The sequence below is a fragment of the Pelophylax lessonae genome (genome assembly GCF_965119305.1).
Source record: "Pelophylax lessonae genome assembly, chromosome: 11".
NCBI classification, from domain to species: Eukaryota; Metazoa; Chordata; class Amphibia; order Anura; family Ranidae; genus Pelophylax; species Pelophylax lessonae.
This window is the reverse complement of record NC_138778.1, coordinates 76,431,835-76,457,457: the sequence shown is the minus strand read 5'-3', so window position 1 is coordinate 76,457,457 and position 25,623 is coordinate 76,431,835. Positions and strand designations below refer to the sequence as shown.

The 25,623-nt window shown below is 47.3% G+C and overlaps 1 protein-coding gene across 1 annotated transcript in view; it reads left to right on the top strand.

The window, feature by feature from the left end:
- NUP85 (nucleoporin 85) overlaps positions 1-25,623 on the top strand; it is a 231,098-nt gene that overhangs the window by 163,871 nt on the left and 41,604 nt on the right. The window contains exons 14-17 of the mRNA XM_082271221.1: positions 7,733-7,884; positions 8,155-8,272; positions 16,759-16,859; positions 16,951-17,102. Coding sequence (XP_082127347.1) covers positions 7,733-7,884; positions 8,155-8,272; positions 16,759-16,859; positions 16,951-17,102 — 523 coding nt within the window. The remainder of the gene's footprint in view (positions 1-7,732; positions 7,885-8,154; positions 8,273-16,758; positions 16,860-16,950; positions 17,103-25,623) is intronic.

Here is a 25,623-nt window from a genome sequence, read left to right as displayed (position 1 = left end):
CGGTCTCACTCAGCAGACAGGTTCTTTCCATCAAATCTCCGTCTGTCTCCAGATCGATTAAATGATCTCAGGGAGGCAGTGCAGGATCTCCTGGCACAGGGCGTAATCATCCCGGTTCCTCAGTGGGACAGGTTTCAGGGTTTTTATTCAAACCTGTTCATGGTGCCCGGAAAGGAGGGCAAGGTGCATTCAATTCTGCACCTCAAATCGCTGAACCGCTTTGTGCGGGTGCAGAAGTTTTCGATGGAATCCATTCGGTCAGTGGTGGCATCTCTAAATCAAGGAGATTTTCTGGCCTCCATCTATTTGAAGGACGCGTATCTGCACATCCTTATCTACGAGGGTCATCAGCGGTATCTCCGTTATGCGCTGGCCGAGGAGCACTTTCAATTTGTGGCATTACCCTTTGGTCTATCTTCCGCTCCCAGAGTCTTCACGTAGGCTTTGGCCCCAGTGCTATGCAGAAAGAGGATTGCGACCCTTGGGTATCTGGACGATCTCCTGTTGAGGGCAAGCTCTCCTGCCACCCTGTCGGACAACGTGGCATTCACAGTTCAGACACTTCAGTTCGGGTGGACCATCAACTTCCGTGCGTCTGAATTACTTGGGCATGATCTTGGACTTCTCTCAGATGAGGGTCTTTCTCCCCGAGGAAAAACTTCAGACCTTGCAGGGCGAGATCAGGCTGCTGATGGACAACAATCTCTCCTCCCTGCGGACTTGTATGAGGTCCCTGGGGCTGATGGTGTTGACCTTCGAATCGGTACCATTTGCCCAATTTCACACAAGGCCTCTACAATCAGAGATATTTGTCAAGTGGAACAAAGACCCGCAGTCCTTGGACAGAATATGTCTAAACTGTCTCACGAGGTCGCCCACTCTGAGCCAGGGCAGGTCCTTTATGCCCCTGTTGTGGACGGTGGTAGCCACAGTTGCCAGCTTGTCACCCTGGGGTGGAGTGCTGAACAATCTGTGTCCAGGGTGTTTGGTCAAGGGAAGAATCATCCTTACTGATCAATGTCCTGGAGCTCAGGGCGATCAAACTCTGCCTTCTCCGTTGGACGCCTCGGCTGCGCGGCTCTCCGGTTCAGGTGAAATCTGACAATGCCATGGCCGTGGCTTGCATCAATCATCAGGGGGATACCAAGAGTGTCTGGGCGGCCAGGGAAGAGGCTGAGATTCTGACTTGGGCTGAAGTACATGTTCTGGCTCTCTCCGCAGTTCACATTCTAGGTGTGGAGAATTGGCAGGCAGATTACCTGAGTCGTCAGGTTCTGGATCAGGGGGAATGGTCCCTGCATCCGGAGGTTTTTCGCCTCCTTTGTGTCCGATGAAGAACTCCGGCGGTGGATCGGTTTGCGTCTTGTCTGAACAAAAAGGTAGAGCGGTTTGTGGCCAGGGCTCGAGATCCTCTGGTCGACGCCACAGATGCGTTGGTGGTGCCTTGGAGTCATTATCGGCTGATTTATGCCTTTCCTCCGGTTCAACTCATGTTACCGGTGGAAAAGGTGTCGGTGATTCTAGTAGCCCCAGACTGGCCTCGCCGGTCTTCGTACGCAGATCTGGTAAAGATGGTCTTGCGAGCCTCCCTGGCGGCTGCCTCTGCGAGAGGATCTGCTGTCTCCAGGGCCGATCTTCTATCCTGCTTTACAGTTTGCTGGCTTTAACAGCGTGGCTGTTAAGGGACAGAGGTCTCACTGATTCTGTGATTCCTATCTTATTGAGAGCTAGGAAGGCGACTTCCAGGAAGATTTATCATCGCACTTGGAAAATGTATATTGCCTGGTGTGAATCGCAAAAGTTGCATCCTCGCTCGTTTTCGGTGGCAAGGGTCTTGGCCTTCTTGCAGAAAGGGGTTGAGCACCGTTTGGCCTTAGGCATGATAAATGGTCAGGTGTTGGCATTACCGATTTACTTCCAACGTCCCTTGGCGTCTAATTCCTTGATCCGCATCTTTATTCAAGGGGTGCGTCATCTGGCTCCGCCAAGGAGATCCCCTTTGCCGCCGTGGCATCTGAATTTGGTTTTGTCCGTTCTTCAACGACCTCCCTTAGGGAGATATCTCTGCCCTTGTTGTCTCAGAAGGTTGCCTTTCTGGTGGCTATCACTTCTGCCCGCAGAGTGTCTGTCTAAGTTGGCGGCTCTGTCCTGCCGTTCGCCTTATTTGGTCGTTCATAGGGATAAGGTCGTTCTACGACCTAATCAATCTTTTCTCCATTAGGTGTTGCCTTTTTTCCACCTCAACGAAGATATTGTGTTACCTTCGCTCTGTGCTAAGCCCAAGCATCCTAAGGAATTTGCCTTGTATTCGCTGGATGTGGTTTGGGCGATGAGGGTTTACTTTTTAGCCACAGAGTCTTTTCGGACATTTGATTCTTTGTTTCTCCTTCCTGAGGGATCTCGCAAGGGTTAGGCTGCGTCTGCTGCGACCATATCAAAATGGATCAGGCGGACCATTGTTCAGGCCTATTCATTGAATGGTCAGGTTCCTCCTTTCGCTGTGAGGGTGCATTCTACTAGAGTGCTGATTGCCTCTTGGGCTTTTCGCCATCAGGCTTCGGTTGCTCAGGTGTGTAAAGCAGAGACTTGGTCGTCCGTACACACTTTTACAAAATTCTATAAAACTGACTTATTGGCATCCTCGGATGCCTCCTTTGGCTGCAAGGTTTTGCAAGCTGCTGTTGGTTTTTTTTTTCTCTTTAAGGGGTTTAATTTTTTCTTTTGTGGGTAAGCTCCTGCGGGTATTGGTTGAGCTTTTTGTTGCCCAGTTGGCTACGTTTTTAGCCTTGTAAATGCGTTAACAGTTTTTGGTTGCGTTCTTCCCACCCCTCATGCCTACACTGCTTGGGACGTCCCATTAGTGAAGAAGCATTAAGAGCTCCGTCTGTCAAAGGACATGAGAGAAAATTGGATTTTTGTAAGAACTTATCGTAAAATCCTTTTCTCTGAGTCCTGTGACAGATGCAGCTCCCGCCCTTCCTTTTTTTGGGGGGTTGGTTGTGTCGTCTTTCACTGCTTGCTAGGAAACTGATTTGAGAGCACAGTGTGTCTGGGGTTACGTCGTAAGGGACAGCCCCTATAGATGTGTCGAGTGAAAACTTTTCACTACCTAGTCTACTCCTGTAGATGGTGCATAACCCATTAGTGAAGAAGCATTAAGAGCTGCGTCTGTCAAAGGACTCTGAGAAACTGATTTTACGGTAAGTTTTTACAAAACTCAATTTTTAAAAAATTTTTTTAGCACTTTTATTGCTGTCACAAGGAATGTAAACATCCCTTGTGACAGTAATAGGCAGTGACAGGTACCCTTTATGGAGGGAACTATGGTCTAAAAGACCTCAAACCCCTCCTCTGCAATCAAAAGCCTTCAAATGCCAAGTTTGGCTGTTTTGAATGCTGTCTTTTTTTTTTTTTTAAATCTAGCGCCTTTAAGACTCCAGTACTCAAATGATGTCATGTCGTTGCTTCCAGGTTTTTCCATCGGAGACCCGATCAGAGCCGAATGTAGCTTTGCTCAGGTCTTTAGCCAGCCGGCGGCTGTTCTTGCTGGTTGCTCGGCTCTCCTGGTGGGACGGGAGACCCAGGCGAGCTGCGGAAGGCAGCGGGAGGGGGGGGGGTGGGGGGGGTCACAGTCCAGCGGCTGCTCAGCCGCATCAGTTGTCATTACAAGAAAGCCGACCGTCGGCTCCGAACAACGGTACCGGGGTAATGCCTCTAGCTGCAGGTATCGCTCCGGTACAATCATTTGAAGAAATATCCGTCATATCGGCCAGTTTGTGGCTGATACTGATACTTAAAAAAAAAAAGTGAATATTGGCCCCACCGATAATCGGTCGATCCCTAATTTTAAATCTAATGCACAATACTGGTAAAAGTTTACTTTAAATGTAATTGTAATGCCTTCTATTATCTCCAGTCTATCAACCTCCACCTTCTCTGGGTTCAGATGCTGATCTTCCCTGCACAGAGTCTTTAAAGTGATTTTCTCTGGCGTTCATCAACTGACGCAACTCCATCTTCATGACTAATAGGGTTATGCTCCTTCCATCAGGAATAGGCACTAGGCAGGAAAAAAGCTTAACCACACCTATGGGGGCTATCCCTGCAGGCATAACCCCTCATACTCTGCTATCATTAATCAGTTTGTTTCAGCCTAGTTTTAGGAATAGGACCTAGCTCCCTGCTGGGACTTCGGTCTTAGCTGTTGATTTTAGATTTTTTATTTTTTCACTAGTTAGTTCCTGAGGACCAAGATCCAGAGGAATTGCCAGCAGTAGCCGGCTGCAGTTTTGCACTGGATAATTTATATCCTTAAGGTCTCCCAGCCTGGCCAGCGAGCGTGAGCAGGTTATAGTCCAGAACTAGGCCTCGCCACGACAGTGCCCCGATGGATGGGGACAAGCCTGCAAGTGGACCGTCTCGCCGGAATGCACACGACTTGGAACGCCCTGAGTCGCAGCTTCCTCTTGGCTGACGGAACCCCCATCCCGGCTGGGAGGTGTTCTGTTTCAGGGTGGCCCACCTGGTACCGTGGTATAGTGAGTAAAAATTGCCCCCCAAATACCCCTGGAGGTCTCGGGCGGTTGTGGGCCCCTCCCTGGAATGGTCGGACCGTAGGGGCTCCCTCGGTTCCCTGGCACCTCGGAGGACTAATCTGGTATACCCCTCGACATTCTCCTACCCCTAGCAGGTATTCACCTTTGGGGGGGTGGTGTTAATGCGACCGTTATGACTCCTTTTTTGAGGGGGGTAGATTGTCCTGTGTGGGTCCCTGGTCGGGGACTTTTGGATGCCTAATAACGCACTTGGGGTCGTTATCGGCTGATTTTATGCCTTTCCCCCCATTAAAACTTTTGCCACGGCTTCTGCACAGGATAGAGGTGGAATGCATTCCGGTCATTCTGGTGGCTCCGGACTGGCCTCGCCGGTCTTGGTACGCGGACCTCCATAAGGCTGGTCGCTGATGGTTCTTGCAGAATTCCTCTCAGGGACGGTCTGCTGTCTCAAGTTCTGATCTTCCCTCCTGCTTTACAGTCGCTGGCTTTAACGGCATGGCTGTTGAAAGCCAGGTGTTGAGGGATAGAGGTCTTTCTGACTCTGTGATTCCTACTCTCTTGAAGGCTAGGAAGTTGACTTCCAGGAAGATTTATCATCGTACGTGGAAATTGTACATCTCCTGGTGTGAATCACTAAGCGTGCATCCTCGCTTGTTTTCTACAGCTAGGATTTTGGCCTTTCTTCAGAAAGGAGTTGAACAGCGATTTGGCTTTGGGCACAATCAAAGGCCAAGTCTTGGCTTTGGCTGTATATTTCCAATGCCCATTAGCTACGCATGCCTTGATTCATACTTTCATCCAGGGAGTGCGCCATATGGCTCCTCCAAGACTATCTCCGCTGCCTCTGTGGGATCTCAATCTGGTATTATCTGTTCTTCAAAAGCCTCCTTTTGAGAGAATTTGGGAGATTTCTCTGCTTTCGTCGTCTCAGAAGGTTGCCTTCTTGGTGGCTATCACTTCTGCTCGCAGAGTATCTGAATTGGCAGCGTTGTCCTGCTGCTCACCTTATCTGGTGGCACACCGAGATAAATTGGTACATCGTCCTAATCAGTAGTTTCTCCCTAAGGTGGTTTATGATTTTCATTTGAATGAATTGACATTGTGTTGCATTGTGTTGTTCACTCTGTCCTAAGCCCATGCAACCTAAGGAATATGCTTTGCATTTTTTGGATGTGGTTAAGGCGATAAAGGTTTATTTGGAGGCAACCAAATCTTTTTGAAAATCAGACGCTCTTTTTGTCCTTAGTGATGGACCTTGTAAGGGATTGGCTGCCTCTGCCTCCATTTCCAGATATATCAGGCAGACGGTGGTACAGGCCTATTCACTGAAGGGTCCGGTTCCTCCTTTCCCATTGAAGGCGCATTCTACGAGAGCGCTGAGTGCCTCTTGGGCTTTTTGCCATCAGGCGTCGGTACTGCAAGTGAGCAACTTGGGCGTCTGTGCGTACGTTTACAAAATTCTACAAAGTATACATGTTGGCATCCGCGGATGCTTCTTTTGGCCACAAGGTTGTGCAGGCTGCAGTTTGAAAGAGAACCCTTTTTTAGCCTCTCTTTGAGGGTGTGATTTTGTTCTGGGAGAGCTCCGGTTGTTCCTGGTTGAGCTCCATGTTACTTGGTTGACTACGTTTTAGCCTTTGGGGGACTTAAGTTTGTTTTTTTTCTTTTGTCTTCCCACCCCTCATAAATATACTGCTTTGGGACATCCCTATTAGTCATGAAGAGGGAGCTGCGTCTGTCGATGAACGATGTAGAAAACTGGATTTTTGTAAGAACTTACCGTAAAATCCTTTTCTCTGAAGTTCATTGACAGATGCAGCACCCACCCCTCTACTTTTGTATGGGGTATTTTGTCTTCTAAAACACTGCTTGCAAATAAACTGATTAATGATAACAGAGTGTGAGGGGTTATGCCTGCAGGGACAGCCCCCATAGGTGTGGTTAAGCTTTTTTCCTGCCTAGTGCCTATTCCTGATGGGAGGAGCATAACCTAATTAGTCATGAAGATGGAGCTGTGTCTCTCGATTAACTTCAGCAAAAAGGATTTTACGGTAAGTTTAAAATCCATTTTTTATTTTTTTTGAACAAACATGTTATACTTACCTGCTCTGTGTAATGGTTTTGCACAGAGCAGCCCCAAATCTTTTCTGGGGTCCCCCATCGATGCTTCTGTCTCCTCCTGCCTTCAGAGTGCCCCAAATATTATAGAGTGCCCGTATAGCAAGGTAAAAAAAAACCTCTGCCTTTAGAACTACTTACTTCCTGCCCAGTACTACATGTACCATGAGGCATTGCTCCTCACACATTCACAGGTTCTCAGGCACTTACTGACATAATGGCCGGTGTATTGAGCTGTATGTATGCTGCACTATATTTCCTGATATGTAAACAAATAATGCATTCTGTATGCTGGACAACTAATCGGCTGACCAACTAATCGATTATGAAAGTAGTTGACGATTAGTTATTCGATTTGTTGTTTCGGCCCTGGATCAAACCATCTGTTTAGATCTCTTTGATCATAGTGGCCAAGTCCAATTCACAGAAAAGAGATTTTTTTTTTTTTTTTTTCATAGCCTTTGGACTTACTACCCACCCTGGAATGCAACCACCTTAAACAACTTTGGCTGAAGGTCACCTGCAGAGTGCACAGCATTTATTAGTTACGGCTGTACAGTGCACAAGTGCAGCATTTATTTTAATTTTTTTGCTTGGTTTGACCTATTTACCTTACGGCCCCTTCACACTTGTGCAACCTAAAAGGCGCGCAATTTCTTGCCACGATTTTGACTGGACTTGAAGCAATGCCTGTGTAATCTTGAGGTCTATGGACTTCAAAACACATCAAAGTCGAACCAAAGTTGTGCAGGGACTACTTTGAAGTTTTTGCGACTTGAAGTCGCATAGATATGAACGGTACTTATTGGAAATCATAAAGTACGTCTTGTCATGCGACTTAGCAGTCCCCAAGTCGCAGGACAAGTCGCACAAGTGTGAAAGGGGCCTTACCGTGCACATTTTGGCCACGCTAGTCTGTTAGTGGAGCTCCTGCAAAGTTTTTTTTTTTTTTTTTTTTTTCTTTTGTGGTGTTTAGTCTTCTTTCCCCAGTCTCTTGCCGATTCTTAACCTGTTCAAAGGGGTATTAAGAAAAATTTAAAAAAAATTGTTTCTTGCAGCCTGTGGCAGCTGGGGGTTGATTACTTGGATCATTGTCCAGAGCTTGGTCGAGTGTACCTCGAACTTCTCATAGAGAGGATCCCACTGACTACTGAAAGGAAGGCATTAAAGGCATTGAGAATCTGTGAGCAGAGGCAGATGACTGAACAAGGTATGTTGGAATAAATACAAATGCCACTTGACTATGCAGTCTGCATATCCAGAACCTTCCCTTTTTGCATTTAACACCCTGCGTCATAGGTTATTAAGATGAGAATGATGGAATCATTGTGGAATTCATCGTGCTTCTTTAGTTACCATTGTAGTTCTGACACTGTTGTCCAACATAATATTAGCTGAATATGTAATTTATTTCCGTCAACAAGCAGTGCTCGGTCGTATTTTCTATTTGTTGCCAACAGTTCTTTTTTATGTTATCTAGTTCGAAGTATCTGTAAGACAATGGCAATGCAAGCTTTGCGCAACAATCGATTGGGTTCCGCTTTGTCCTGGAGTATTCGAGCGAAGGATGCAGCTTTTGCAACACTCATATCAGACCGGTGAGAAGTACACGAGTCATTAGTTGTTCTATTTTTAGAAGGAACCAGTCATTGCCCAAAAAGTGTCATAGATAACAATAACTCGTGTTTTTTAGTCTTCAGATCAGTTTGTTTCCCTTTGAACCCAACAGGCTTCTAAGCAGAGACTTGGTACTGAGAAATGTGGCATAGTAGTGATCTGCACAGAATCCAAGTTCCCAATTTCAGCCCTAGCCTGGAATCCTGTGACTACACAGAGACAAAGGAATTTATTCAATGATGAATGCAGGTCTTTGGTGGCATTGTTAAACTTTTTAGGCCATTCCAGGTTCGCTTTAAATTACACGTGGCAGCAGTCCCATGCCTTTTTTTTTTTTTTTTATTATTATTATTTATTTTTTATTACTATTGCATTGTATAAAATAAATAACATAAATAGTCCAGCCATGACATAGACTAAGAACTTAGAATGAACCTGGATGTCATTAGCTCTTCTTTTCTCTAAGCCCCGGTTCACACTTATGCAATGCGGGAAGGCTGCGAATTCGCAGCCTGTTCCCGCATCGCACATGCACCCCTGGCAGTTCACACTGCCATATGCGATACGCTGGGGGTGTCAATGTATTCTTAACGACACCCCCAGTTTGATCGCATATCGCAGTGCGATCTTACAGTTCGCACAGGATCGGATCGCACAAGTGTGAACCACTGTGCGATCCGATCCTGATGCGGCTGCAAAAAAAGGGTCCTATGCGTCTTTGCTGCGGGTGCGGTGCGAATTTAGCCATACAAAGTGTATGGCTGAACTCGCACCGCACAGCCGATCGCATGTAATGAAGGAGCAGTGCGCTCCGACATTCCATGCGATCGCTGCTGCCGCACTAGTGTGAACCGGCACTTATACTTGTACTGCTATACATTGTATGCTGTATATTCATAGCTGACCTTGGCTGCTTGCGACAGATGGACACACAGGGTGCCATTAAGTGGGGATGGCATCCACAGTTACATATTCAGATGATTATACATGCTTGTGTAGTAAGCCCATCATTTTGTAGATGGGCTTGTAATTAGTAAGCCAAAATGTCTGTGTATTTTGAAATCCTTCATCACTACCCTGAAATCTTATTTAACAGTGGGTTGGCAGCAGAATGTGAGAATTAATCACAAAGCACAGACTACTGCTTGTTTCTGGCTGTTAGGAAGCTTGTTAAGTACAGCAAACAATGCTTGCACTGCCGTTTGCAGCAGGAGAAAAGAATTGAAAGAGACCTATTGTCAACCTGCTGTTTCAGAGCAGATATACCAACTTCAAGAAGAAGTCTAGTCTAGTCGTCGAGGGGGCGTGGCTACCGCGCGGAAGATGGCTGCACTTTGAGCTAGCTCCGCGAGCCCACCCGGGACATTCGCCACCACTAGGTTACCACCGCTCCGGACGACCGCTGCCCAGCTTCGGGAACGCCGGCTACCCGCACAGCAATGACCCGCAAGAAGAAAGAACCCGGGCAGATAAATAAACTGTCCGGATTCTTCATATCTCAGAGCCTCGGTCTCCGCCAAAATGGCGGCGGAGGAACAAACAGCGCGCGAGGCAGCACGCAGGACCGTACTGCTACCCAAACTGACTCCTCTCCCAGCTATCTCCCCACAACGTCGGATGATAGGAAACCCGGACAGTCATCAGGCTCACCTTCTCCACCATCGCCATCATCCAGGAGCACTGCAAAGAACAGGCAACTGAGGGACTCACCACCACCCTTGCAGGGGAGACCAGGTATGGAAGTTACTCTCTCCCACCCTGTTGCTGCAGCCCAGCAACCTCCTGCCACGGACCCACAATACTGAATCAACCATGAAGGATTTAATATTTTCACTGCGGGCTTCTATACAAGCTGATATCCATCTTCAGACACAGCAATTAACAGCAGAGATATCTTCACTGGGCACTAGGATCGACCTGGTTGAGCAATCTGTGCATACACACACAGATTCTATAAACTCTGTTATGGACAGACTGAACACCCAAACGGAGGAGATAGCCTTGTTAAAGAACAAGGTAGCGGACCTGGAGGACCGCTCCAGGCGTAATAACATTAAAGTGAGAGGTATCCCTGAAGCAATTTCTCCTACCCAGCTTTCTCAGCATGTTACTTCTCTCTTTAACCACTTTACCTCCGCTCACATGGAGGCTACTGCGGCACTTTGCCACGATCCCGTCCAGCGACGTAGACCTACGTCCCTGGACTCCTCCCCCTGTAGGCGGCGCTCTCGCACGCCGCCGGAGGCGCGCTCCCGCTGTTTTCATTCACAGCGGGAGTCGGGCCAGGGGAGGAGCAGCGGCGATCGCCGCTGCTCTTACCCGATCGTCGGGGATCGAGTCTGGAGATCCGCCCGCTGTGTGTAAACACAGCGGGCGGATCTCCATAGTGACAGGGAGTGACAGATCGGAGTGTTCAGCATAGCTGGACATCTGATCTGTCCCTGTCTCACAAAGTCACCTCCCCCCCCCCCCCCCACACGTCAGTAAGCACCAGGCATACATTAACCCCTCCCTCTCCAATAAAATTAACCCCTTCACTGCCAGTGTCATTTTTACAGTAACAGTGCATATATATAGCACTGATTACTGCAGTAATGTCACTGGTACCCTCAAAAGTGTCAAAAATGTCAGTCAAGGGTCCGATCTGTCCGCCGCAATGTCGCAGTCCCGCAAAAAAAATCACAGATCGCCGCCATTACACGTTAAAAAAAAAAACACCAAAAATGACAGAAATCTTTCCCGTAGTTAGTAAACGCAATAACTTTTGCGCAAACCAATCAAAATACGCTTATCGTGATTTTTTTTTACCAAACATAGGTAGCAGAAAACAAATTGGCCAAAAATTTTAAAAAAATTTGATTTTTACATTTTTGGGGGGGGGGGGGGGAATTTCATATAAAAAATGTGAAAAATATTGTTATTTTTTCAAAATAAACACTCTTTTTTTGTTTATAGCTCAAAAAGTAAAAATCGCACAGGTGATCAAATACCACCAAAAGAAAGCTCTGTCTGTGGGAAAAAAAGGACGTAAATTTAGTTTGGGTATGGCGTCGCACGACTGCGCAATTGTCAGTTAAAGTCGCACAGCGCCGAATCGCAAAAAGTGGCCTGGACGGAAGACAGCAAAATCCTCCGGTGGTAAAGTGGTTAAAATCTTGGTGCCTTCTGTCCCTGATGCAGACCTCCTCATAGACAGGATCCATAGGCTGCCTAAGCCTGCTTTCTTAGCGGGGGATGTGCCCAAAGTTGTGCTGTTGAGGGTGCACTTTTTTCATGTCAAGGATCAGATTATGATGGCCTCCAGGCAAACCTGTCACCTACCGGAAACCCTACGGTAACGTGCAGCTTTTACCCGATCTATCTCGACACACATTGCAAGCTAGGAGGAACCTCTCCACAGTCACTAAGGCGCTGCGGAATCACCAAGTGCAACATAAATGGCGGTATCCTGCTACCCTTCTGGTGACACATGGAGGTACCACACTTTCTATCAAAACATTGGAGGAAGGAATCTCTATGCTCAGAAGATGGAATATTCTGCCGACTGACCAGATCCCAGTCTCGGATCATTCACCTCTGCCCCCACTGGAAGATGAATGGCCGGTGGCGTCCCGCAAACAGCCTTCTAGGCCTCCATCAGCACAAGGTTGGCCCCAACCACCTATGAACTTCTACAAGAAATGTTCCTGGCCTCTGAAAGATAATCTTTCTCCTGGCCCTCTCTTGGCCTTTTTGCGAGTCTGCTAGCTCTCGGACTGCCGAGACAGTCCTTTTTTTTTTTATTTATTCGTATTTTTTGCTTGTTTTTTTTTTTTTCCTTCCTTGTTCTTCTCAACAAATTTGCATCTCTTAACTGACTTGGCACTTCTTGGTTACTGCATGTACCGGGTCTTCTATCACAGCTTGATCTCCCTTTGCCATGACCATAAAATTATCTATAAACGCCAATGTCCTGAATTACCCGGGAGAGAGGCGGTCCCTTTGGAAAGAAGCAGCTCAACATAAAGCGGATGTACTTGCGGTTCAGGAAACCCACTTTCAGGATGGCAACCACCCCAAGTGTGTTCACCGGGACTTCTCGCAAATTTTGCTTACCTCTGGCACTGAAAAGAAGAGGGGAGTAATGTTGGCATTTAGAAACTCCCTCACAGTTCGCATACACAGGACAGTACTGGATCCGGATGGCCGATACATTATAGTGATCTGAACGATCTCCCACTTACGTTAGTGAATGTCTACACACCGAACTCTCATCAGATCCGTTTTCTGAAACGGGTGCTCAAGCAAGTATCCAACATTAAGAAAGGTCATTTGTTGTTTTGTGGGGATTTTAATGTTGTTGTCGATCCTGGGTTGGACTCTTCGGCGTCCCTCCAGGGCCGACAACAATCTGGGTAACCTTCTACATAGTGAACGCTTGTATGATATACGGAGATGTCATCACGATACAGAACGAGATTACTCATTTTTCTCAGCCAGGCATCATTCATACTCTCGCATAGATATGTTTTTGGGGGATATGTACCTGCTGGAAAAGGCGTCCTCCTCTACTGTCGAGGATATCACCTGGTCCGATCATGCTGCAGTGACATTGACAGTAGAGGAGGCTGCCAGGAGCTCTAACTCCTATGTGTGGAGATGTGATTTACGTATGTTGCAGGATAAGTCATGTCAGGCTCATGTGTCTGCACAACTGAAGGGATTTCTGGCCATTAATGCGTCCTCGGTCTCCGACCCGTGGGTGCTGTGGGGTGCACAAAAGGCCTTCATCAGTGGGGTGTGCATCCAGCAGCAGGCGTGGCTTCGGAGATCACGGACTAGCAAGGTTTCCTCCTTAACGGCTGAAATCCATGCACTGGAGGCAATCAATAAATCAAATCCCACTGAGGTTTATTCTTAAGCCCTTATTAAACTTAGACAGGAACTCCGTATATTGCTCCTGGAGCAATCGGATAAGTATTTCCGCTGCCTCAAACAGAAATATTATTGCCATGCTAATAAAGCGGGCAAGTTCCTGGCGGACCAGGTTAAACGCAGACAGGCAAAGTCCTAGGATTTCTCACCTGATTAACCCTTCTACGGGAGCTAAAATTAGTTATCCAAAGATTATTGCAGATGAATTTGCAGACTTCTGCGGTGCCTTCTACAATCTCCGCGATAATCCCTCCGAGCATCAACCGCTCCAGAAAGACATAGATCGCTTCCTACGTGCTGTGTCCCTTCCATCCCTGACAGAGGAACAGTTACAATCTCTCAATTCACCAATCACAATAGAGGAGGCCCAAGCTAGTGTCTCATCACTGCCGAAAGGCAAATCCCGAGGTCCAGACGGATTCACCAATGAATTCTACCAGACCTTTCTTCCACACCTGAGCCACGCTATGACTGATGTGTATAATAAGGCCATGAACGATTCCTCCCTGCCTGAAGACATTTTAGGTGCTTATATAGTGACCTTGCCCAAGCCGGGTAAGGACCCCATAACACCAGCAAACTTTCGTCCCATCTCACTTCTGAATTCAGATGCTAAAGTGTATGCCCGCATTTTGTCTAAACGCATCCAATCCATATTACCCACTCTTATCCATTGGGACCAAATGGGTTTTACCCCGGGTAGGCAAACATCGGACGCCACTAGGTGACTCTTGGGTATATGTCACCTAGCCCATGCCTCAAAAACACCCTCTATCTTACTCACCCTTGACGCCAAAAAGGCATTCGATAGGGTACACTGGGGATACACGAAATCCACCCTGACAAAAGAGGGGCTATACTCAATGCTATTATGGCACTGTACTCATCCCCGACAGCGCAGGTGTACACATCAGGTATTCTATCCAAAAAATTCCAAATAACAAATGGTACTAGGCAGGGCTGTCCCTTATCTCCCACGATCTTTAATCTGATCATCGAGTCCCTGGCGGAAACTATCCGATCTAATCCTCTTATAAAAGGCTTTCAACTACCATCTTACCACCATAAAATCAATTTGTTTGCTGATGATATGATACTGATGCTTACTCAACCAGACATATCCTTGCCAGCGGCATACGCCACACTCCAATCATTTAGTAGGATCTCGTTTTATAAACTTAACGCCTCCAAGTCCACAGTCCTGAACATAGGAGTGCCTCCCCAAACCCTCAATCTCAGCTCTTCCATCCCAATTCCATTGTCCAACGACCGCATACATTACTTGGGAATTGATCTGCCAGCTATCCCGTCCAAACTCCTAATGATTAACGAAGATCAACTGTGATTTATCCCATATGCGTTCCCAGCTGCTATCGTGGAGCGGCAGAGTAGCTGCATACGAAATGTTCATTTTGCCCCAATTATTATACCTCTTTAGAGCCCTTCCCATTCACTTCCCAATGACCCATCTTGCTAAATTTTCTAAACCGATTGCAAACTACATCCGGAATGGTGAAAGGCCTCGCTGCGCCTTCTCTACACTGGTAAGGAAAAAGCAATTTGGGGGAGCGTCCGTCCCGGATATACCCACTTACTACAGTATAGAGCCACGATTTTGGCTCAAATGCGGCAATGGCTAACTGCCCCAGAATCGCCTATTTGGGTGGACCTGGAGAGGGACACGTCCCCAACAGCGGACTTTGAGATCCTACTACTGACAAATGGAGGGAGTGGAATATCTCCCAATCCTCTCCTACAATACAGGCCTCCCTAAGAGTGTGGTGTCGTTCCCCGACCTCGTCAAACTTACGCAATGTGCTTCCTATAACCACCTTACCGCTGTCCCTACTTGCCAACTACCTGCCTGACATTCCCATACATTTACTAGCACGGTGTAACATTACTTCCATTAATTCCTTTTACAATCATGGCTCTCTCATCTCTGTGGAAGACATGATTCGTAAACATGACCTCCCATATTACACACACTTCCATATCCTTTGTATTACTCACTTCTTATCCAAACACCCCCTGCGGGAGATTACGATTGATGGTAAAGTGTGGGATGTTCTCACGACTCCTCTCGCAAAACCCCCTAAATTATCGCACTACTACGATGTTTTACTGGACAACACGTCATTTCACAAAACTACTCATATGTTCAAATGGGACAGGGATCTGGGTAAGACTTTTTCCATTCAACACTGGAAATGGGCACTTAACACGATATATAAGTATACCCACTGCGCGAATCACTGGGAAATGACACAAAAAATAACAAATAGATGGTATTACACACCCTACCGTCTGGCAGGATTTTCTCCGTCCTACTCCCAACTATGTTGGAGGAATTGTTCTCAAGTAGGAACTCTGCTCCATGTACTGTGGTCCTGTCCTTCTCTAACAAGTTATTGGAACCAAGTGTTTTCCTATATCACTCCCCACACTGGTTGTATATTAATGCCAACCCCAGCACTAGCCTTACTTCATCTAGGGATACATGATATACCAGCTCAGTATAAGTCCTGGGTTACTCATGTATTACTGGCTGCCAGAACGGTTGTTCTGCGCAAGTGGAAGAGTTTGCACGCTCCGAATCTCATCGATGTAGTCTTGCTACTCAAGTCTAACTACCAGTTTGAAAAAGCTTTGGCTATTAATTAAATGCAACTTAAGTCCTTCAACTACTACTGGGATTTTTGGGCTCTAGCATAACATGACCTTGATGTACTGTACTAATGTGACGTATAACCTGCTGTGCCATATCTCTCTTTACATGCTTTCTATATACATTGCAATACATTATATGCTCTTGATACTGTACTGAATATTGTTGAGAAATGTTATTTCTTTTCGTGTTATGTTTAAACTCCAATAAAAACTATTTGCAAAAAAAAAAGTCTAGTCAAATCCTATCTAAACTTAAACCTGTTTCCACCCCCATTCTAAGCCCTATACTAATTACCCTGTAAAGGATAGATGTGTATACTCGCCTATTCTGAGGGTGCTCCAGTCTGTTCAAGTGGCTGATTCCCAGCGATGGCTTCAGTGTAGAGAAGAGACAGCCGACAAAGGATGCCCCATAGTTAGTCTGTGGGTGACAGTGATCTCTCCTCTTCAGTGAAGTTGGCTGCTGTCACGTGACTGGACTGGAGTGCCCAAGAAACAGATAAGTATACACATCTTTCATTTACAGGGTAGTTAGTATAGGGCTTAGAATGGGGTTGGGAGCAGGTTTAAGTTTGGGTAGACTTTGACTGGACTGCACTTTCAGTGGCAGAGATTATAAGAGTAAAGCTGACTATAGACATATCGCAATTAGGCTGGTTCAGCTGGCAATTCCTCCATCCACCTTATTTGTGTTGATAGAGAAATGCGTTTTTATATTTATTTATTTAGCCCAGTGGCTGAATGAACAAGCTTAAACAAGTTATATTTTTTTTTTCACAGCAAGGAAGAGGGTTACTTGCTATATTTTTCTTAGGATATATTAGAACATTATGTAAGCCCTTCATACTTTAGAATGCCCCTTACCGTTTTGCTTTTTGTGAAGGTTCTTGAAGGATTACTGTGAACGTGGGAAATTTTCAGATTTGGACCTTATTGACAATCTTGGCCCAGCAATGCTACTCAGTGATCGTCTTACATTCCTTGGTAAGAAAGATTTGGTAAATCCCAATGTATGAAACCTAGTGCATGAAACAGCTACACTGCTCTAACGTGACCTTTGTCAACTTCATCCCAGGAAAATACAGAGAGTTTCACCGGTTGTACAATGAACAGGAGTTCCATGAAGCCGCTCGCCTGCTTCTTTCACTTATGACTGCTCGCATTGCTCCAGGCTACTTTTGGTTTTCCTTATTGTTGGATTCACTACCCCTTCTTGAACAGCAGCAGGTGAGGCATACCAATGTGAGATGACAGATTACCAGTTACACTAATTTGCATTCAGAAGATCTGATAATATGCAAACACGTTCAGTCTGCATTAGGCTAGTCTTTTTTAAGAAGGAAGCGCTTGAACAAATATAATCCTGCCTCCACAGCTTTAAGAAAGCAACTCTCTATCCCTATCTCTATAGCAATACAGTATACTTTGTACAGCTCTTTGCTCACTAGATTTCTACAGTGGCTCCCACTGTACAAGGTTATCCTTGTTGGCTTCTAAGAAGCTTTATTTTATGTAGGGCTGCAATTAACGATTATTTTCATAATCGATTAGTTGGCCGATTTATGGTTTCAATTAATCCACTAATCGGAAAAAAAACAAAAAAAAAAAAAGGTTGGTGTATAATTTAGTTAATATTCTTGAATATCTATATGCAGTGGTAAATATAAATAACCAGCTATATAGTTGGATATTTAATCCACTCTGAGACAGATATGTGTATTATTGGAGGTTTAAATGTTGTACATATCAGACTCAGACCTAAATTTTTTAAATTTGAAAAGACCTAAAACACTTTTTTGCAAATTTTCAGACCGGATTGGTATATAATATTCATGACACACTCCCTTATTAATCGGCAGGTAGCTGGATACAAGCTCCCTGCGCCTGCTGTCACTTATGCTTGCCATACAACAAACTACATTTCTCTTACGTCCTCCGACAGTCGCCGCCTCTTCATATTCGTCACATATGGGGTATTAGACTTTGCTCCGAAGGAGTAGCTAGGCAACAGAATATGTTAACAATAAAGCTTTTAACATATCCCACCCTCAAGGGGTGGTCCCCTCAGTCAATACCCTCCTACTTCCTGCAACCATATCTCAGTTTTAATGTCTAGCTTGTCAGGAGTGGCTGGCTCTCTCTGTGCTGGGACTTTCTGTCCCAGACTCTTTCTTCTTTTTAAAATTTTGTTTGAGTTTTCTCTCTACCTTTACTTAGCTGTTATTTTGTCAGCGTTAGTTAGTTCTTCTGATGAAGAGGATCATGCGGACTGGGTCTCGGGCTGATCCCCCTGGTCGCAGGTCGTGGGTCAGTGGCTTCCCAGTCTGCCATCGAGCGTTCAGCCAGGTAACGCTCCTGGCACAGTGAACGACCCATCCCTGTTCGGTGCAGGGATGATTGGTGAGGTGGCTACCTCACTGGACGCTGTGCGGTTTCTTAACCCCCATTGTGTGCGTCTTGAATGCGACTCTCCCTGCCTAATGTGCAGCGGCTTGTTCGCCTGTGCGGGTCCCCCACGCCATGTGAGGTAAGTGTATTTATGTGGGGACCTGTCTGTCTGGGGGGGTGTCAGTCTGGGACTGTGTAACCTGCCTCTATTCACACTGCTTGTCTCCCTATCTCTCGGCTGCATGCTGTGGGCTGCAAGGGGGGGGGGGGGGGAGCTGTATGACACTGTGTGTGTCAGACTGGTCAGTGTGAGAAGCTGTGTGCTGTGGGGCATGTTTTTTTGGCATGTTTGGGCATATACAGCGATCGCTGCGGCGATCTGACATGTATTCTGATTTTGTAATGTAATGTGTGTTTTAATGCACTGTGGGGGGGCGGTTTCGGCGCCAAACGACGCCATTTTGCCTACACTCGCTCCGGCCGCATGTTTTACATGCATGGCGGCCATTTTCTTGTAGCCTCCATAGGCTTACATAGAGCGCCCTGGCAGCATCACTTCCTCTTTCCAGGAACACCGATCGAGGCAGCAGCAGCGGCGAGGGTCTCCTCAGGTTTTATCCTTCTGTTCTTGCTATCCATTGCCTGTGTTCAGTTTGCATATTCCCTGTGGGGGTCTTATTGTGCTTGAGTGTGGTGCGGTGGGCTGCGCTTGCCGCGCTTGCTTAAAAGGGGCAGTTAACCCTTTGTTGTCTGGCATTACAGGGGCAATGGATTCTCAGGAGGGCAAATTTCCTACAGCATTGGTGGAAAGCCAGGGGACCGCTGTTTCCCCCCCAGGGGGGGATTTAGCCACTATTGTGGCTGGCCTTGCTGCTCAGGTGCAGATGCTGGTGGCTGCTCAATCTACTAAAAGGCCCAGAGTTGCTCTTTCCTCTGATTCTGAGGGTGAAGGTGATGGGGCTGTTATGGCGGGGGCCTCCTTATCGGGGTCCCGCTCCTCTCTAGTGGGGTCTGAGGTGGAGGCTGAAGTTGAGGGGGTTGATAATTCTCCCCCTGGCTCGCCTGAAGAGCTTGCAATCATGGATGAGTTGATTGCTTCCATAAAGCAAACGCTGCGTTTGCAGGACGAAGTGTGTCCCCCCGCTGCCTTGGCGGCTCATGGGACGCAGAGAAAACGCAGGACGCCGCAGGTTTTTCCCTGCAATGATGATTTTCAGCGCGCTGTTAAGGATCTATGGCGCAATCTGCGCAAACCTTTTGCGGTACCAAGTAGATTCAAGCTGCGTTATCCTTTTTCGCCTTCCACTGATGAAAGGTGGTGTGTGCCTCCCCCAGTGGATCACGCAATTGCGGTTTTGAACAAAGCCACTGCGATTCCTGCAGAGGATTCCCCTGTGTTCCGTGATGCCACGGATAGGAGACTGGAGTCTCTTGCCCGTCATACTTATTCTGTTACGGGTTCTATGCTTAAGGCTCTGTTTGATTCTCTCATGGCGGCCCAGGCGATCGCAAGTTGGACGCAGATGCTTAGGCGCGTCCTAGTGGCCGACTCGGCCTCGCCGGCGACCCTGGGTATGGTGGATCAAATCCACCAGGGTGTCATGTATCTGTGTGATGCGGACCTGGACCTGGTTCCGTTGGCTGCACGTGCGCACAGCGTGGCGGTGTTGTCTCGCCGCCTGGTTTGGTTAAAATGTTGGTCGGTGGACCAATCTTCACGTAAGACCTTAGCCAATCTACCTTATGATGGGTCTCGCCTCTTTGGGGAGTCCCTGGATGTGTTGATTAAGGGGATCACCGGGGGTAAGAGCACTCTCTTGCCCCATTTCCCCAAGGCTAAGGGGGCTTCCGGGAAGAAGCATGCTAATTTTCGGCCCCCTCAGGGGTCCTTTCGTGCCTTTCGGCCGCACTACAAGGGCAAACCGTTCAAAGGTCAAGGCTCTCAGAAGAAGCCCTGGTCTGGTAAACAGAAGTCCGGCCAATCCGGATCTGCAGCCCATAACAGTTCGGCCTGAAGGGGCGCCCTCACCCAGTTTTGGGGTGGGGGGACGCTTGCTCGGTTTTCTTCAGCCCTGGTTGGCCCGTGTGCGGGACAGATGGGTTCAGGAAATCGTTCGATCTGGTTACAAGATCGAGTTTCTCTCTCGGCCGGAGAGCAGATTTTTTCCCCTCAAATCTTCAACTGTCTCCAGAGCGCTTGCGGGACCTGCACCTGGCGGTGCGGGACCTGAGGGCTCAGGGAGTGGTGGTTCCGGTGCCTCATCGGGACAGGTTTCGGGGGTTTTATTCCAATCTGTTCACCGTGCCCAGAAAGGAGGGCAAGGTTCGTCCAATTCTGGACTTGAAGGCTCTGAACCGCTCTGTGCGGGTTCGCAAGTTCCGCATGGAATCCCTGCGGTCGGTGGTGGCTGCCCTGGTTCCGGGGGAATTCATGGCCTCCATCGATTTGAAGGATGCGTATCTTCACATCCCCATTTTCGGGGGTCACCAGAGATACCTTCGATTTGCCATTGCGGAGGATCACCACCAGTTCGTGGCGTTGCCCTTTGGTCTCGCCTCGGCTCCGCGGGTCTTCACCAAGGTGCTTGCACCGGTTCTGGCATTATTGAGGGCCCAGGGCGTTTCTGTCCTGGGGTATCTGGACGACATTCTGGTTCGGTCTGCGACCAGCCAGGGTCTGGAGAAGGACCTGTCTGTCACGATGCAAACTCTGCAGGAGTTTGGTTGGACGATAAATTTTCCAAAGTCGACACTGAGTCCGTCGGTTCGTCTTCCCTATCTGGGTATGATTCTGGACTCGGTGCAGGCCAAGGTCTTCCTGCCGGAAGACAAACTCAGGACTCTCCAGGAGGAAGTCAGGTCCCTCAGGGACGTTCCGCACTCGTCTCTGCGGACGTGTAGGAGATGTCTGGGATTGATGGTCTCGGCCTTCGAGGCGATTCCATTCGCCCAGTTTCACACGCGGGGTCTCCAAGCGGAGATCCTGTCCAGGTGGGACGGGCGACCTCAATCTCTGGATCTTCAAATCTCGTTGAGTCATCGCACCAGAGGAAACCTTCTGTGGTGGCTCCAGTCCCCGTTGGTGTCCGGGGGCAAGTCGTTTCGTCCGATCTCGTGGACGGTAATCGCCACGGATGCCAGCCTGTCGGGCTGGGGTGGAGTTCTGGGCGTTCTGTCCGCCCAGGGGACTTGGTCGGAGGGGGAGTCTTCCCTTCCGATCAACATTCTGGAATTGCGTGCGATAAGTCTCTGTCTTCATCGCTGGACGGACCGGCTGCAGGGCTGCCCGGTTCGGGTGCAGACGGACAATGCCACGGTGGTGGCCTACATCAACCACCAAGGGGGCACCAGGAGTGCCCGAGCGGCTCGAGAAGTGGCCGACATTCTGTCTTGGGCCGAGACTCATGTCCCGGCGATAACGGCGGTTCACATTCCGGGGGTGGAGAACTGGCAGGCGGACTATCTGAGTCGCCAGACCCTGGATCAGGGGGAATGGTCTCTCCACCCGGCTGTCTTCCAGATGTTGTGCGCTAAGTGGGGTCTTCCAGATGTGGACCTGTTCGCGTCTCGTCTCAACAACAAGGTGAAGAGGTTCGTGGCAAGGACGCGCGACCCTCGGGCAGACGCGTCGGACGCGTTAGTGGCCCCGTGGCATCAGTACAGGCTGATGTACGCGTTTCCACCGATTCAGTTGCTGTCCAGGTTCCTTCGCAGGTTACACTCGGAACGCAGCACGGTGATTCTTGTGGCACCGGACTGGCCTCGCCGGTCCTGGTACGCAGACCTCGTGAATCTGGCGGTCGACGCCCCGTGGCGTCTGCCTCTTCGAGACGATCTACTGTCTCAAGGACCGATATACCATCCTGCTTTACAGTCGCTGGCTTTGACGGCCTGGCTGTTGAGACCGAGGTCCTGAAGGAGAGGGGTCTCTCTCCAGAGGTCGTTCATACTTTAATCAACGCGAGGAAGTCTTCCTCAGGGAAGGTTTATTACCGTACTTGGAAGGCCTATTTTGCCTGGTGTGAGTCCAGGGGGTTTTCACCCCGCACGTACTCGGTTTCCCGTGTGCTGTCTTTCCTTCAAACGGGTGTTGATCAGCGTTTGGCGCTGGCTACGATAAAGGGTCAGGTGTCTGCACTGGCCGTTCTGTTTCAACGTCCCGTGGCTTCCAACTCCTTGGTTGGCACCTTTGTTCAGGGTGTGCGGCATCTGGTCCCCCCTAGGCGGGATCCTCTGCCCCCTTGGGACTTGAATCTCGTTCTATCTGTGTTACAACGTGCTCCTTTTGAACAGATCAGGGAGATCTCGTTGTCTATGTTGTCCAAAAAGGTCGCCTTTTTGGTGGCGATCACTTCGGCTCGCAGAGTGTCGGAGCTGGCGGCTTTGTCCTGCAAGTCTCTGTACCTGGTTATTCATTTGGATAAGGTGGTCTTGCGACCTAATCCTTCGTTTCTTCCGAAACGAGTTTCGGAATTCCATCTTAATGAGGATATTGTCTTGCCTTCGTTGTGCGCGAAGCCTAAACATCCAAAGGAGGTGAGATTGCATTCTCTGGATGTTGTTCGGGCGATAAGGGTTTACCTTAAATCGACTGAGTCTTTTCGAAAGACGGACTCCTTGTTTGTTCTTCCAGAGGGTCCTCGGAAGGGCATGGCGGCTTCAGCCTCTACCATCGCCAAATGGATCAGGCAGACCATTGAACAGGCCTATGCTTTGCAGGGGAAGGTTCCCCCTGTGCCTGTGAAGGCGCACTCTACTAGATCTGAGTACGTCTTGGGCCTGTCGTCATGGGGCTTCTGTAGCCCAGGTGTGTAAGGCGGCGACTTGGTCGACCGTGCACACTTTCACAAAATTCTACAAAGTAGATGTTCAGGCATCGGCGGATGCTTCTTTTGGCCGCAAGGTTCTTAGTGCGGCTGTTCCCTAGGGTCCCTTGTTGGGGACTCCTGGCTGTTGGGATAAGTTTTGTATCCCCTGGTTTTTTGTCCTTTCCTGGGTTGTTGTTCCTGTTGAGCACTTGTTTTTTTGCTGTTGCCCAGCTGGTTTCCTTCCTTTGGTAAGGTTCCTTTCTTTGATGCGGAGACTGCGTTGCCTTTCGGCGCGGATGCGTTTCCCACCCCTCATGTTTGCACTGCTTTGGGACGTCCCCATATGTGACGAATATGAAGAGGTGGCGACTGTCGGAGGACGTAAGAGAAAACGGAATTTTTGTAAAATCTTACCTGTAAAATTCCTTTCTCTGAGTCCTCCGACAGTCGCCGCCCCCGCCCCTCTTTTGGGGTTTGGTTGTATACTCTACTGCTATTCCACTAAAACTGAGATATGGTTGCAGGAAGTAGGAGGGTATTGACTGAGGGGACCACCCCTTGAGGGTGGGATATGTTAAAAGCTTTATTGTTAACATATTCTGTTGCCTAGCTACTCCTTCGGAGCAAAGTCTAATACCCCATATGTGACGAATATGAAGAGGCGGCGACTGTCGGAGGACTCAGAGAAAGGAATTTTACAGGTAAGATTTTACAAAAATTCCGTTTTTTTTTTAGAAAATTTAAATAACATTCATCCGATTTTCTAACCATTAGTGGGGTCCATTTGGTGTTCGTTGTCAACCACAGTGACAGGAACATTCGAAGGAGCAGAATGGAAAACTTCTCGATCAAACGAATCTTCAAATAGTGTATGTGGTTTTTGCTCAGAAGTTATATTAATTTTAAATAGAATGTTAAAAGCAAGTGGAATTTTCAAACACTTGTCCATTCAACAAATATACAAATTATTTTTGTATGAATATAGATGCAAATATTTTTGTCCAAAAATCCAATACATGTATGAGCAGCATAAGACATTAAGTGCCGGTTCACACTGATGCGATGCGGGAACACTGCAAATATATCTCCGTGTTCCCGCATCACATCCGCAGCACAGGCAGTTCACACTGCCATATGCGATAAGCTGGGGGTGTCAATTCAAAGTTAACGACACCCCCTGCTCAGATCGCATAACGCAGTGAATCGGATCGCTTTAGTGTAAACCACCATGCGATCCGATTCTGCTGCGGACCAAAAAAAGGGTCCTGTGCGTGTTCACTGCGATTGCGGTGCAAATTCAGCCGTACAAACTGTATGGCTAAATTTTCACCGCACAGACATCGCATGTAATTTTAGGAGCAGTGCACTCCGAATTACATGCAATCTCTGTGATCGCATCAGTGTGAACCGACACTTAGTAGCAGCAGCATGCTTTTTTTTTTTTTTCATCACCTGTCATGATGGGGTTAAAAAAATAAAAAATAGCCCTTTATAGTAAAAAAAAAAAGCAGATAATCACTACTGTAATATAATTATTATTTCTACTGTGAAACAGTGAAAGTAATTATATCTTGTATCATGTGTATGTATATAAAAAAAAAATATGCCCAGAAGTCGGATATGTAGGATATTTTAACTGGGAGTCAAACATGAAGCTATATGAAGGGTGGAGGGGGGAAAATAACATTTATATATTAAAGTAGTACTAACAGTTGAGACTTTTTTTTTTTTCATGGATATAATAATTTTAAATATAATGCACAATACTAGTAAACTTTTACTTTAAATGTAATAGTAATGCCTTATATCACCTCCAGTCCTTCATATCAGCCTTCAGCTTCTCTGGGTTCAGATGCTCATCTTCCCAGCACAGAGCCCTTAAAGTGATTGTAAGCAAGGTATATAGCAAAGATCAAAAAAAAAACTCTGCCTTCATCACTTGGTTCCTTCTCTTGCCCAGGACTACATTTCCCATTAGGCATTGCCTCTCACACATTCACAAGTTCTCTGCCATCTAACATACATGTATGGATGGTGTACTGAGCTCTATGTGCGTTGCACTGTATTTTCTGATATGTAAACAAGTAATGCATTCTGTATGCAGGACAACTAATCGGCTGACCGATTAATCGATTACAAAAATAGTTGACTATTTTCATAATCGATTCGTTGTCGATTGATCGATTCGTTGTTTCAGCCATAATTTTATGTGTATGTGAGTGTAGCCAAAGTTTATCTGATTCAATAATCGAGTTTAACAACATGTTGAATACCTTTAAAAAATAAAAAAAAACTGCAGATAAAGGCCCAGAGAAATGAATTATTTTAAATGCTTACTTGCAGCATGTTTTTGTTCTAGAAACAATTTCTCTATACACTTACAATGTTCCTTTGAACTTAATTGACGCTTCAAAAAAAAAATATATTTTCTCTTACGTCCTCTGACAGTCGCCACTCCTCATATAGTCTTCATCAATGGGTATTGACCTCTTATCCACAGGAGTAAGCTAGGCAGAAGATTATGTTAAAAACACAAAACTTTGCATAGACAC